This window comes from Dasypus novemcinctus, chromosome 12 (assembly GCF_030445035.2).
Source record: "Dasypus novemcinctus isolate mDasNov1 chromosome 12, mDasNov1.1.hap2, whole genome shotgun sequence".
Lineage (NCBI taxonomy): Eukaryota > Metazoa > Chordata > Mammalia > Cingulata > Dasypodidae > Dasypus > Dasypus novemcinctus.
The window spans coordinates 32,341,536-32,356,545 of NC_080684.1; the positions used below are offsets into that span (position 1 = coordinate 32,341,536).

Sequence of the window (15,010 nt, forward strand, 5' to 3'; positions counted from 1 at the left end):
AGAAAAAAGAAAGCCATGTAGGTGAAAGTTAAATATCTGAGAATAAGCTGAAGCTACAAAGGCAGACCGAAGCAGAGAAGATTCTCTCATCTCCCTCTTTTTCTTTTCTCTCCCCTCCCTTCACTCCTCTGCAGGACGGGGCACCGAGAAACACAGATTCTTCGAATTCCACCGCTCCCCGGGGCGATTTCATATCCCAAACCATAGCTGCTCACTTCGACAGAAACGTGTCCCCGCGGGCGTCCAGCGGCAGAGCTCAGCGCTCGGCGCCCGCCCCTCGCCGCGCCTGGCCGCTTCCCCTTCCCCGCCCTGGCCCTCCAGGCTGCCCCGGCCGGGCCCCTCCTGCCCCAGGAGCGCGCCCAGCGCTCGGCCCACATGCCCGAGCCGAGGCGAGTGGTGGGGTGCCAGCCCCGCGCGAGCACCTCGGGTCAAAGCCGCGAGAGCCGGGGCGCGGAGGAACCGGCCAGAGACCCGCCTTTTTGTGCCTAATTAAGGGGCTGCGCAGATGCCGGCAGGAGCATCCTTCAGCTGCAAATTCCAGACCGCAGCATCTCCGGCATCTTATTTATTTCCCCTTTTTAAGATGTACTAATCAATGCCACTGAAAATTTAGGCTGTTTTTTCTTTTTAATTATTTCGCAGTTCTTTTGGCCATAAAGATAAAGAGGGTGTGACGTTGAATATGTTACTGATTTCAGTCAGAACACTGTCGCCAGCGAGGTCTCCGCCCTGGCTCTCCAGGCCTCGGCTCTCAGCCGCTATTGTTGGAGGGAGGGATGCCGAGCCGGGCTGCCCCGGCCCTTGTGGGAAGGGGGCTTCTTTCCGCTCTCTTTTTCCCTCTCAGATGACTCGAATCTCCTAAAAGGGGGACCCCAGGAGGGAGGGCCTCCGCCTCTCGCCAAGACTCTCCAGTGCACAGACCTCAGGCTGGAGCTCGGCTCGCTGCCCTCCCAGGCCAGGCCGCTGAGCGCGCAGAGCGGCCACAGGGCGGCAGAGGCAACGCCGGGAAAATGAGGATGGGATGAGGGCTTCCTTTTTGCAGAGATGCAATTCTCCGACTCCAATTGGCAGCGGCAAAACAGTCCATTTCCCCCCAAGTTTCGGACTCCGGACACAGACACGTACACACGCACAGGAACCCCCTCTCCCCGCCGTGCAGTAGATCCCGAGATCGCCCCGGGAGAGCTGCGAGAACCCTCAGCAGCCCCCCGCCCCCGCCCCGCCGGCCGAGGCCCGCTGTAAACGCAGGAGTCTCCCCGGACCCAGGCGTGGACCCAGGCAATCTAAGCGCTTCTCCCCGGGCATCCCCGCAGCTCTGACTGCCTTTGAGGAACAAGCGCTGCTCACGCGCCCCCGTCTCAGTCGGACGCGGACTCGCAGGCCCCTGGAGCGCCGCTCCCAGCCTGGGTCGCCGGGGCCGGCGGGAGGCTCGGGTGTGAAGCTTCACCTCGAAATCCAGCCTCGGCCGTGAGCTGCTCGCCGGGAGCCGGCAGGGGCTGGGCGAGAAGCCTGGGAGGAACTCGCTGCCCAAGGGGCTGCGTAGCAGCGTCTAGTGGGGGATTAATCTGCCCGCACCTCACTGCCCGCAAGCCAAGCTGTAATTGGGCCGAGGCTCTGGAAGCGCGGAGCCGTGGGTGCGCCCACTCTCACGCACATTCATCAAAGGGGCGCCTGCCTTCCGGTCCCTGGACCACGGGTACCCGCCGCAGATGGCCGGGCTCAATCCTGCCCGGTCATTAACTCGGGGGTTAATTAAAGCTGAAGGCAAGGATGCGGTCCAAGGCTCTCCTGGAAGACCCGCGGCAGCCCGCGTCCTTCCGCGCATCCACCAGCTGGCCGCCTCGCCGCCTCTCCCGCGCCTGCTCTCGTCTCCATCCCTCCCGCATCCTCGCGGTCTCTGCGCTGGGCCTCGAGTCCTCGCCGCGGCCGAGCCTGGCGGAAGGAGGTCATTTTAAAATCGACGCCGGCTCTGGTGGCAAGGGCAAAGGGGCTGCGGGAGGCCAAGGCCGCGGCCGAGCCGCTGGGAACCGCCGCGTTCCCGCTTCCGGCCGACCCCAGCGCGGAATCAGGCGGCGCGGAACTGTCTTCTTCCTGGTCCACCGAGAGGCCGCGACGGCCCAGTTCAAGGTCACTGTCTAGTCTGCAGAAAGTGGTTCTGCCGTGTATGCAAATGAGGCAGGACCTGGGCTCTGGAAGGTATGTGAGCAGGAATTGGGCGGGCTGGAGGCAGCGCAGATGAGACGCGGAGGCTGCGGAGGCCGCGGAGGCCCTGGGCCCGCGATCAACTCGCTAGCCCTCGCTTTTCCGTCCCTTTGGGGAGCTTAGGCTTGGGACGGATCAGTGTCGGGTCCAGGCGAGGCTGAGGGGCGAGGTGGGGATGGGCTCTGTCTCCTCTTTCTTGGCTTCACAGACTCCTCCAGGGGTAGGAGCTCACCGCCCCGGCTGTCTGAGGGCGCTAGCACTTTAGGAGAAGATCGGGAGACCCCGTCCCTTCTTTCCAGGGCTTCTGTAGCCCGGGGGAGGGGGGCCTTGGACAATTGCTAGGGCGAAGGGGGCAGCCGGCTTTCAGGTTCAAGGCAGCGGCCTGGGACCAGCGGCGTCCGGCCCGCCTCCACCTCTCCTGCAGCTCCTCTGGGTCCCGCCTACCACCAGACCCCCATCCAGGTTGCAACTCAGAAGTGGGGAGGGGTCTTCCAGGCCCGGCAACTGGGAGACCTTCTTTCTACCTCCCACCCGAACGTCCCCAAATGGCTCCCATTTTCTCCCTCCTTCAGGCGCGCTAACCGATGTAAATAATCCTGCGGCTCTGACATTTTCTCCCTCCGCCAGCAGAGGATCTCCTCCACCTAGTGAATTACTGAGCTCAGGAAAGGTGTGGGGACCAAGTTAAAAAAGCAACCGCCTCCAACGCCACACCCACGGCCGCCGGCAACGTACCGGGCGGGGGGGGGGGGGGGGGGGGCCCTGGGCCGGGTCTTCCCCGGCCAGGAAGCTTGGTGGGGGTTGAGGATATCCTGGGTGCCCTCTCGGCTCCAGTCCGGCCTGCTGGCAATGACCATGGCCTCTGGCCAGGCCCAGCTCTGAGGAGGGCCTGAGATCTACTTGGGTTCTGCTCGACCCAGCAACCCAGCTGCTTCCCAAACCCAGGCCCTGCCGGGGGCCGAAAGGTGCCGAGGGATCCGGGTGGGGCAGCCGGCCCAGGAGGCCGCTGCTGGTGGTGAGGACAGAGCGCCAAACCAAAGGCTGGCTGGGCCAGGGGCGAGAGGCGTCCACTTACCTTTGGAGACCGAAGGGTGCGGGGCAGGGGTTTCCAGCCTCTAGAATCCCTCTGGGTGCCCCCTCCCCAAGGCGGTGTGCAGGCCCAGCCGAGGTATCCGAGGAGGGCGGGGCGGGGGAGGCGGAGGGAGCGGCCAGGGGCAGGCGCCGGAGAGCTGAGTTGCCGGGCATCTCTGGAGAGGCCGCCTTTTATGGGCGTTATTAGCGCCCCTGTCTAGACTGGAGACGACACCTCCTCTGTGTGTAAACAGAGGCGGCGGGCTCGGCGGGAAGGGGGCTGGCGCGTCAAGGGGGCGAGCGGCCCTCCCCTTCGCTGGCCACCGGAAGATCAAGGCCTTTTCCACCCTCCCCCCTTCCCTGTGCTCCCTGTGATGTCAAGGTCAGAAAGACCTAGTCACGGTCAAGGCTAAAAGAGGAAGAGCCTGGTTGGTTGCAAGAGCCTCTGGCCCCCTCCTCCTCCTCCCAGAAGCCCCTGGCTCCCCAGGGCCCCTCAATCTTCCACCAGCCCCGGGTCTGGATACACATCTGCCTGAACAGGCACTTGGAGTTTTGGGGGTGTGGGTTCCAACACCATCCAAAACCGACCCAGGCGGATCTTGAAGTGGGCAGTTCTCTTTTGAACAGGATGGATCCACAGAAGGGGCTGCTGCAGACTCCCCAGCTGCCAGCTGGCTCTTGCCCAGGGGGCCTGCCTCCTGCCTCCTGCTCACACCTGCCTGCTGACCCAGCCACCGGTTGTTCAGCCTCAGGAGCAGAAGGTCTTCGAGATGGCGGAGGAGGGATCTCTGGAGAACCTCTGGACTTGCCCCCTCAGGTGGGTTCCCTGCTGCCATGGGACTAATGGCTGAAAGGCCCGCCCTGCTGGCCCTGGGTCTGGGGGCTAAGGTGAGGGAGAGAAAGGGTTTTTCCCCTCAGCTCAGGAAAGGGTCCAGCTGAGCCCTCGCAGGCAGCCTGGGAGAACGACCTCTGGATGGAGAGCCTTGCGGAGCCCCAGCTCACTCGGATTACGAGAAGGGACAGCAGGAGCCCCAGTCCAAGGGGAGAAGGGCCGATTGTCTGTTTCTAGGTGAATGCTCCGGGCTCACAACCCCTCACACCCTCCTGCCCCCCTGCCCCCTGGCGGCTGCCCTCACAGGCAGATCGCTCTCACAAACACCAGGAGACTAGCCTTGGAGGGAAGGGCTTTTTAATAGGGTTGGATGAAGAGGAGAAACACATTTCACACCCTGAAACGGGTGTTCTTGCTTACACATTCACACACATGCAGGTAGGAAAGGCAAGGACGTTCTCTGCTGGTCAAAAGTTCTTCTCCCTTACAGCCCCCTGCCTCCCTTCACAGGAGGACCTAGGAATTTTCCAAGGAGAATGCCGACGCTGGGGGGTGGGGGGGGTGGGCAGGGAGAGATGAAGGTAAAGGGCCAATGCAATCAAGGAAATTATTATGCACTTCCCAATTTTGCCTCCCCAGAACACACACTCACACACACACTCAATACTTCTGGCACACAGGAACTTCCAATCACATTCTTGTTTATCTTTACGGGAGAGGCATCTTAAAAATCAGTCCAGGCATCGTGAACCCAGGGCACCCTGGCACACTGGACGCACAGGGACTCAGAGGCGCTGCAAACCACACTTGGATTACGGGTGTCCCGGCGTGCCCCCAGTGAACCTGCACAAGTATTCCTCGTCTCCTTTCCATTGCCTCCTTCTGGGCCCTCAGGGTGGGTCCCTCACTAAGGCACGGTTTACCCTCCCATCTGAATAAGTGTGGGTTTGTGTGCCGAAGCGGAGGGGTCCCTCGGAGAAGTATGGACTTCTTTTCCCACTGAGCTCCCAACTCCCACATGTCCATGGTAATGTCAGATGAGTACCCAGTGTTCTCTCAAGTCAAGATGGGTGGGGACCAGTACCATTGTCCACTCAAGTTCATTTTCTGACCAAACACGCACATTTAGTCTCTAGCCCTTTCTGCCTCAGGGAAGACTAAGGGAGTTTTGGCGAAAGGTAGGGGTAGAGGGTGGGGAGAGAACGGGGAGACAGAACTAAGAATGAACCTTATTCATGGGAGGTTCACCCATTTGCTCTCAAATCCCCACTGCCCAGTGTGTGTGTCTTGGTAGTTAACCCGGAGGTGAGACCAAGGAGAACAGGACTGGCAGCCAGATCAGCAGCGAAGCCTCTGCAGACGGTGAATTCTTCAGGCTCTTTGTCTCTCAGACACCATGTGTGCGCGCGCATTTCACGCCCCCCCACCAGAAACATTTATTTAAATGAGATTTTAAAAAGCTTCAACCATCAGGCAAAGGGAGATGGGAGAACTCTGATTTCCAGCCTCCGGTCTTTCTGCGTCTCGGGAGAGGAAAAATATTATATATAAATAAAAATTGCTGCAGTAAAGATTTAATCTGAGATAACATTGTTTTAGGCTATATTGCTTTTTAAAAGTCTCTTAACCTGACAACTTAACGATCTCATTAACTCTGCCAGATAGGGAGATAGGCAGGACGCGACGGGGAAAACAAATTAGTGGTAGAGTCTACATGGGCTCCTGATTGCTGGAAGACTGGGGCTCCCTGGAAGCTGAAGAGTAAAAGTGGGGGTGATTTGGCAGCGTAGGGATGCAAGGGGTTCTAGCAGTCTGCTCTCTCTGCATAGATGGATGGACGAAGACATGAGAGCAGTGAGAGGGGGAATACAGAGTTCAGGCTGTGCCGCCCCCAGCCCAGGCCCAGCCCCTAACTGGCAGGAGGGACTCAGGGCTCTCTGGGAGCAGTGGCATCCTAGAACTGGAGCTAGGATGCTGCCTTCTCAGCACCCAGATCCAGCTCAAAGCCCCAGCTATTAATGGAAGTGAATGGCAAGATACTTTTCTAACTTACCTGCTCCCCGGCCTTTCAGGTCGCGGATAGCATCCTCCACCATCAATACACGTGCATCCAGGCAGGCTTCAGGATGGGAAGGAGTTTTCTCTTGCAGTGTCAACGACCCAAACAACTCCCTCAAAAAACTTAAGTGGCGCAACACCTTGGTTTGGGATTTACCCTGCTGAGAGTTATGTGTATACTCTCCCCCCTGCCCACACTGGCAGAGTCAAGGGGTCTGAGACTGCCCTGAAGAGCCGTTGGCTAGAAGGGGCTTCAGAAGGAATCTGAGCGATAAAATCAAGGCCCCCCCAAAAAGATACTTTATTTTAAAAACAGTTTTGTGGGGTTTTTTTTCTTTTTGCATTCAGTACATTGCCATTCTGACATCACAATACTATATACAGATACACAACATTAAAAAAAAGAGAGAGAGAGAGAGCCTATTTCAGATGGACATTTCCAAAAAACACTGTTTTGTAATGCGCCAGTGGGAAGCCGGGAGGTGAGCCCCCCACCCCCCAGCACCAAGTCGGCCTTTGAGGAGGGAAATGTTAGGCAGCATCTATCCTAGCTGGGTAACCGGAGACCAGTCATTCTACCCTCCTGGTGGAAAACTGCTTTCGCCTGGACAATCAGTAAAAGCGAAAGCGTGAGGCCTCTGAGGAGCCCCGTTGCCTTGGTAGAGATCAAATGAAAGGGGATACTGGAGAGACTCTGCTGAGGGACCCACTCTCCATCCCTTCGGAGGAGAAATTTGTCTTTTCCTTAGAAAAAAGAAAGTTCTGCTTCTGTGCCTGGCCTATTACCCAGCCTTACCACCATGAGAAAGCGTGAGTGAGAGAGAAGGAGGGAGGAAAGGAGAGAGAGAGGAGAGGAGAGGTAAGAGGTCCTCAGCCGCGTGGTGCTGTCTTCCCTGGATTTCTACTGTGGACTTGGAGAGCAGAACTGGGGAGACAGTAGGGGCAACGCGGAGAAAGTCAGCCTTTCTTGGTGGGGACGGGCGTAGAGACTCTGATGATTCCAGCTTTTGTCGAAACAGATAGGAAAGAAAGAATTTCAAATCACGCTGCCAGATCCCTAACAAGTATTATTAATATTAACGTGACTTTAAAGATACGCACAGAATACCTTAACTGTAAATCTCGCCTAAGGAGTGCAGGAGGGAAGGGAGGAGTAGAAGGAGCTGGAAGGGCAGTGTGAACCCGCCAGCCCTGCCTCCAGGCCGCTAGCTCAGGAGGCTCTTCTCTCCTGGGCGAAGAAGGAGGCAAGAATCGGGGTTATTCCGGGCTCCCCAATCCCACTTTGGCTGGAAAGATTGGGCTCTTCGCTGCCACTCAGCTTTCTGGCTCGGCAAGGGGTGAGGGCGATGGAAGGGAGGCCAGACAGCCCTTCTCCCATTGCCTACCCGGACCCATGTCCACAGCTGTTTTGAAGCCGGGTGGGTTCCTCTGGGTGGGGGTGGGGAAAGGGGAGTGGGGAGTAGGGAGCAAAAGAGCTCAACCCCGGTCCTCTCCGCCTCCCGGCACGCGGTTCCTCTTTTTTGTTAATATTAAATATTCGTCTGCACCGGCGAAGGGTCCTTCGATGGGTTCCGTTATGGTACAAAGCGGTGACATAAATAGACGGGGCGGGCGGCCGCGTGGCGGTCAGGTGGAGTGAAGGTGAGGCGCTTTCGACTTGCTGACCACCTTTTTCTCTTTGACCCGCCGGTTCTGGAACCAGATGGTGACCTGGCGCTCCGAGAGGTTCGTGGTGGCGGAGATGCGCCGGCGCTTCTCTTTGGTGATGAACTTGCTGGCCGCGTACTCCTTCTCGAGCTCCTTCAGCTGCACCTTAGTGTAGGGCACGCGTTTCTTGCGACCGCGCCGATAGCTGCTCACCTCGGGCTGCAGGGGGACCACATCTGTGGAGGAGAGAGAGGCCCGGCCGGGGTTAGGGACCCGCAGGCTGCCGAGGCGCTGGGAGCGGCGCAGGCGCTGGAAGGGGACCCGCCGACCGCGCAGCCTGGCGACGCCCTGGGTTCCTTTGCAAGGCCACCACGAGGCTGAGGCCAGTGAGGCGTTTTCTCGGGTGCGCCGCCAAAAAAACACAAAACAAACTGAACCCCCTCAGTAATCAAGGTAAATAACATTTTGATGCCATGGTTTTAAACATGGAAATGAATGCCAAAAAAAAAAAAAATCAACGATGAAGAAAATATCAAAATTCAAAATAAACACAGGCCCAGTATCACGGATAACTTTTTGCCTCGGCCTCCAATATGACTCTGAGCAGCACAGGTTAGGGGGACCCACAGACCCTTGGAGGAGCCCCCCCAAATTCTACCCTGGCTGGTGGCCCTTGCAGGATTACAGGCATGCAGAAAACCCCTCTTCCCTGCAGTTAGACTATTTGGATGCCCATCATTGTGTACTCTGCCCCATGGTCGGGGAAAGCGTTTGGTTGTATGTCTGGGGGAGAGCATGGCCCAGCCGGGACAGCTTCAGTGGGCACTGACCACCAAGTAGGTCCTCCAGCCTTTGGACACTGCCTCTGCACCACCAACAGAGAGAAGAAAAGTGGGTGAAGCCAGACTGCCTGGGGGGCAAACACTCTAGGACTTGGGGCCCAGTGCCACCTCACAGCACTCATGGTGAAGGATCTGTGCACTGAAATGTAGGGAATCAAGTCCCCGGAAGGAGAAGATCCATACCCCAGTGCCTGTCCCTCAGTGGAGGCTCCAGGGGCACCCTTCTTGAGTTAAGGTCAGCTTTTTGCATAAATCTTCTATAAAATGAACTCCTCCCCTACCCCCACCAATTCCCACCCATCAAAGCAGAGCAAATTCTCCTCCAGCTCCTCCCTTCTTCATTCCTGCCAGGCTGAAGGAAACTGTCTCTACCCCATGAGCCAGTCCTAATCCTAAACCCTGACTATCTTGTCATCCCAATTATTACCACTCTAATCTCTCCTTTCTCTGAGGATTTCACAGGAACTAAAACATCTCTCTAGGGGGGGGGGGATTTAAGTGATATATACACATATATCCACACTCACCTCTTATCAATAAAAGGTCCTAGCATCGCTTTCAATGGGAAATGAAGAATTGTAGATATTATTTGAATAAATCATCCCTCAATTGTTTTCATGTTAGACTTCTTCAGGAGGAAGCTAATGAGGAGTGCAGAATACCTGGGTTTCCCCCCTTCATTCTTATTACTCTTTGGAAGTATAGACACAGCCCAGAGTGAAGACAGAGCTCTTCCTGAAATGCTTGTTCCCATCCCACCGGCACAAAACACCTTTCCTACACCTTCCCCCAATGGGTCTGCTCTCCTGCAGAAACCTCTGTCTATACAGGATGGAGAGAGAAGTCACAATTAAGTGCAGGATGAAATAAAATACTTAGGAAGAGAGTGGGAGAGAGGGGGTTCCAATGGCCTGATTTGGCTGTCTTCATGGTGACAATTTCTCAGGAAAAATTTTGGACTTATCATTTCTCTCTGCCTCTGAATGAATAGGTCAAGGATTTTTTTTTTAAACCCGAAAAGCAAAATAACTCAGATTCTTTAGGTTAAAAAGAATTTTTAAATACAAGATAATTTTTAAAAAATCCCTCAGTTCTCACATTTGTTTTACTCTTATAGATGTAAATACAACTTGAGAAGCTGATGATTTGGGAACAAAAGTAAAAAGAAGAGAGTAAGTGATACCACAAGTTTCCTCTCCCCTTCAGAACATTTCTTCAGGCTTATTTTCTTAAACCCATTTTACACGATCAGGAAGGGGAGGCTCAAAGTGGGTAAAATAACTTAAATGGCAGAACCAGATTTTAAACCCGGATTTTCTGACTCTAAACATAATGATACAGTAGATTTAAAAATGGAAACAATCCACCTACTACAATCCAGCTTCAAAACACTTCTTTTTCCTTCAACAGCAAAGCAGGATAAAGTTGGGTTAGGGTTCCTGAAAATTGTCTCTAATTTTTTTTTTTTACTTCTCTTTCTGGAAACTTTCCCAATTACTTCCCCAGTTTTGGGTCTCCTGAACCCCAATTCTAAATTTCAAATGAGGCTTGACATGACCTTATTTTTTTTTTTAAAAATCAGTGAACAAATAGACAGCTGATCTAAACTGGTTATTTTTCTTTACAGGTTGCCAAGGGTTTATCTGGCCAAGTTTTCCCTGGACCAGACCAAACTACTGGTTGTTTTGGCCTTCTGGGTAAACAGCTCCAGTCTTGCCTTCTCTGAGAAGTCACTTTTCATTGTCTGGTACCTCTTCTGGAAAGGAAGTGGGATCTACAAATATGGAAACATCTGATAGCTTAGACCCCGGGTTGTGTCTGCACTGCCTAAAGTGAGTGGGGATTTGGCTATTAATTTTACAGTCATCTCTTCCGCCAAAATATACACACAAACCACTCCATTCGTGGGAATCTAGTAGACACCTTTGAGGAGTGAAGGAAAACGGGATCAATGCTTAGCCGTAGCTTTCTCTTGGGGCTGAGTGTCCTCTGTGTACAGTCCCCCACAGCCCACCCGCTCTTGCCCACCCACCCCTACAGTCTGGCTCTGGACTCTGAAGAGGTCATTGTTTCGGTCCATTTGGGCGAGAAATTCTAGCTGCTCTTCTCTACCTAAACCCAAAGGCTGGTCAGGAGGGACTTTCGGAAAGGCCCAAAGAGTCTCTATTGCTCTTTCCCCAATCTCCCCTCAGATATTCTCTTGGAATTTATGCCTGTCTGTCAAAAAAAAAAAAAAAAAAAAAAAAAGAATGTCTACACTCACCACAGGAGGGAGAAGACAAAAAAAAAAAAAAAAGAAATCTCAAAGAAATCAACCATCTTGGCCCTTATTATTTGGCTCTTTCTGAACAATTGCCTCCATCTCTCACACCATTTCAGACTGCCATAGATGAGGTTTCTCAGAGCCAGAGGCGCTGATGAAAGACAGTAATGTTTATGTGTGTATGCTGCTGACAAAAACCACAATTGCATAGACAGTGTTATCTGGTTATCTGGAAATCTCACTATCTCTAAAGGATCTCTGTGTGGGTAGAAAGATGGAGGGTGTCTGAAGATCATTTCTTTTCATCTACCTCTTGCTTGGACCTCTCTCCTCATTGAGATGCACCAACCTGATTCTATTTCCACACAGGGAGTGTGTAAGCACATAGCTGCTGAGACATACTGGGTTTTATATCCATTTCCATGCCATAATTTGCAAGTGTTTTAAATCTCCATTGGCCAGTATTTTTTAATTTCAAAGATATTTTTTCTCTAGGAGGCTGTGATCAAGAAGTGTTTATTTTTAGCAGGTTTTTTTTTCTCCCTGGGAATCTATGAGATATTTATTTCACCCAAAGATGTTTATGAGCTTGTCTCTAGTCTTTCATTTCACCCCATGCCACATACACACACAGGGATGCCAGAGCAGCTTCCCCCCTTCTCCCTCCTCACACTTAACCCATTGCTCTAGGCCTGTGCCCCCACCCACAGTGGACCTGGCGGGCACCTGCTTCCTTGCTCCTCAGCCTCTTGACTCCTTGGTCACTCGGCCCCTTGGCAGGACCCACCCAGCTTCCCTTACTCCAGGAATTCCTGCTGGACCCCCATCTCCCCAGGAGCTTTCCATTTGGGTGAGAGAGGAATTAAACCCTTCTCTTTATAATTCACTATTATATACCTACATGCAAATTGCCGACCTTCTAGGAATGTGTTATTATTTCATATTAGGTAGTTACAACAGGAACCACATATTATATTACAGCCAATGCAGAGTAGGTGGTGCACAATACCATGTACTAAAATCCTATCATCCTTAAATTTTCTGGCAGCTAGAAGTGGGGTACCTAGTGTGGGTCCCACCCTAGTGTTAAGTAATTTCATAATATTTATAAGAATCCTATTTGCTACACTCTCTAACACCATTCAGGGATTTTTCACTGTCTGCCTCCCCCTCTTGAGCCCGGATGCAGAGGAATTTGAGGCCCACCCTTAAGAGGTCTTCAAGTCTATACTTTCCAATGAAAATGTCGCTGGGCCTAGCATGTGGAACTAGAGGCTGCGAACAGCATGGAGAGACATCTGTGGCAGCTCCGGGCCCCCAGGACTCCTTTGGTACCAGAAGGGAGGATCCAGTCAACCCTCTCTCACTGCACTTAGCCGCAAGAGCAGACTCAACTCTAGCTGGGATTTCTCAGCGCGACGCTGAAGCCGGGGCTCCGATGAGATCTGGGGAGACCTGGACTGGCCTTTTCCCCTTGGAGAGCCTGTTCAGAAATAGCCTCAACAGGAGAGGGCACAGGGCATCCGTGAACCCTCCTGTGCGCAGCCAGACAAGACCAAGGGGTGCCCAGCCAGCCTCGCCCCAGAACAGGGCCTTGCTTCCCCACCGCTCATCCTCGCTCCTCTCCGTCTGGGGCAGGGTTAACTAACTCTTTTTTTGCCCAAAATTCGGGGAAATGGCTGTGGGAAAGTCCACTGATGAGCTCAATATACCAGAGTAGAAAGAAAATCTTGTATTCCAGGAGAGGGATGCAAACCCCTTCCCTCCACACCCCCTCCTGAGATTTTAGCTCTCCTGCTTCCTCAACAACCAGGAAATTTGTGGTTGAATTTTTAAAAATAAATCAAGAAAAGAAAAAAAGAAAGCATCCTGCATTTCTGTGGAGCCCCAGAAAATTAGGTCTTTAATTAAAAAAAAAAACCTGTCTATCCTAAAAATGCAGGCGAAGAAGTGTTTGGGGTTCTGATTCCCCCTCCCCTCAGTTACTCGGTAGGTGGAGGGTTTTGTCCTGGAGGTGGGGGATTCCACAGCTCCGAGGCCCACCCGACCCCCACTCCTGGCTGGAAGCGGGTTTCGGGGCCGCGAGCCACACGTGAGGCTGGAGCGGGCAGGGAGAGGAGGCGGCGAGCTCCCGACCCCAGTCGAGCCAGCAGCCTGGCGCTCGGGCGCCTACGATTGCTTCACTCTCCGCCGGGCAGCTCCGGGGAACGTGTCGGAGCAGATTTCTTCCCCGGCGCATTCCTCAGCGCAGCTCGCCCGGCCGGCTCCTTCGGCGGCACAGCCGAGCGGGCGCGCCGGGGCCAGACAGCGGGGGTGGCTGGGGCGCGGAGCCCCGGGGCAGGCAGGGTGGGGAGGGTCCCCGGCGGCGGCGGCGGCGGCGGCCGGGCCCCTTCCTTACCTGGGAAGGGAGACTTCCAGAGGTGGGCGGACTGCGACTGCTCCTTGGAGCAGTACACCTGACTGTCCCAGCCGTTGGAGAGAGCCCAGTGCTGGTAGCCTTCGACCGGGATGAGCGCGTCGTGGCGCGGCTCCGGGTGCCCGCTGATTCCGGGCACCACCGACACGTCCAGGTAGCCGGGCATCGCCTGGTAAGAGCTGGCGAAGCTGGGGTAGAAGGCGAACTCCTTGGCCCTGGACGACAGATCGTCGCCCGGCAGGGCGCCCGACGGCTCCGGGTACTTCTCCCCCGGGTGGTAGGCGCAAGGCTTCTGCTGCAGGTTCACGTTGTGTGACAGGCGGCAGCCGTAGTAGCTGCCCCCGAACGGGTAGCCGTAGCCCAGGGTGGCGCTGGACGAGGTGGGGGGCGCCGGCGGAGGGGCGCACTGGCGCGCCGCCTCCGGGGCCGGGATGTCCGTGTAGACCGCGCTCTGCGGGGCGCCCAGGGGCGCGGGCGGGCGGCCGAGCACGGGGTGCGGCAGCAGGTCGCGGCAGTGGCTGGCCGGGCAGCTGCCGCCCAGCCCGTCCATGCTCGGGGCTTTGCCGGGGCTCGCCCCGCTGCAGCCGCCCCCCGCGCCGCCCGCGCCGCCGCCGCCGCTCTCCGCCGCGCTGTCCTCATAGACGTACATAAGGCTCTCCGGCCAGCGCGGACGCAGGAGCAGCGAAGTCGTCATGACATGATCTGCGCGAGCTTTTTAAAAACTCCACTTGCCAGAGGCAGCGGGCTGGGGAGACACCTCGCTCTCTCCCCCTCCCCTCCCCTCCCCTCCACCCCTCCTCCTCCTCCTCCCGAGGCTTCCACCTCCTTCCCCAGATTCCCTCTGCGCATGCGGAGACACTTCATTAAGAAATCCTCCGGCTCCCGCCGGCCTCCCCTCCGCCCCCCCCCGCGCTCACGTGACGCGCCCGGCCCACGTGACGCACTGGCCTGGTCCCCGGGGGTTTCCTCCTCTCCGAGTGGGGCGGGGCGAAAGGGGAAGAGGACTCTGCTGATTGGCTCTTAGGAGGGGCAGAGAGGAGGGAGCTGGGAGATTTAAAGGGACAGGGCGACGCCCCCTGCCCGGCCCCCGGGAGGGAGAGGGAAGAGGGGGCATCCACATTTGGCCGACGCAAAGGGGTCTGGGGAGGCGAGGGCTGTTCCCAGGCACCTCCCTCTAGGCTTAGGATGTGTGTGAGGGGAGACGGACCCCTACCTAAAAGTCCTTCGCTGTTTTGACTGCCTGAGTCTCAGGTTTGGGATTTGGGGCTTAGGGTGGAGAAGAAAGCGGATTTAAAAAAAAATAAATAAATGGGGAAACTGGAAAATGGGCAGGGGCGCGCGAACCGGGCGTGGGGAGCTTTGGCTCCGGCACCCGCAGAGTCCCCTCTAGCCCGCTGCTGGAAGGAACGCCGCGCAGCCAGCCTTTGATGCAGAGATTGTATTTCCATTTTCGACCTTTCCCCAAAGCCCTAGTTGTCTGAGATGGACCCATTCCTCTCCTCACCCTTAGTTCTTCCTCAAGGGGAGCGGAGGGAGCTGGGGGGGACGTGATAGCCCCCAAACACACGGTGAAGGGTGTGTGTGTGCGGAAAGCAATGGCATACTCTCAGCAAGAAATGGAGAAGGAATAAAAGGAGGAGACTAGAACAGATTGCTCTTTCAAAATACAATAGAAATAA

General features: G+C 55.5%; 1 protein-coding gene across 1 annotated transcript; it reads right to left on the reverse strand.

The window, feature by feature from the left end:
• Positions 1–6,846: 6,846 nt before the first annotated feature.
• On the reverse strand, positions 6,847–14,054 carry HOXC13 (homeobox C13). Its single transcript, XM_058309227.2, has 2 exons — positions 13,314–14,054; positions 6,847–8,046 (listed from the first exon to the last, which is right to left on the reverse strand). Exons 1-2 carry the CDS (start codon positions 14,023–14,025, stop codon positions 7,790–7,792), a joined length of 969 nt encoding a protein of 322 aa, XP_058165210.1. The 5' UTR covers positions 14,026–14,054; the 3' UTR covers positions 6,847–7,789.
• Positions 14,055–15,010: the final 956 nt, after the last annotated feature.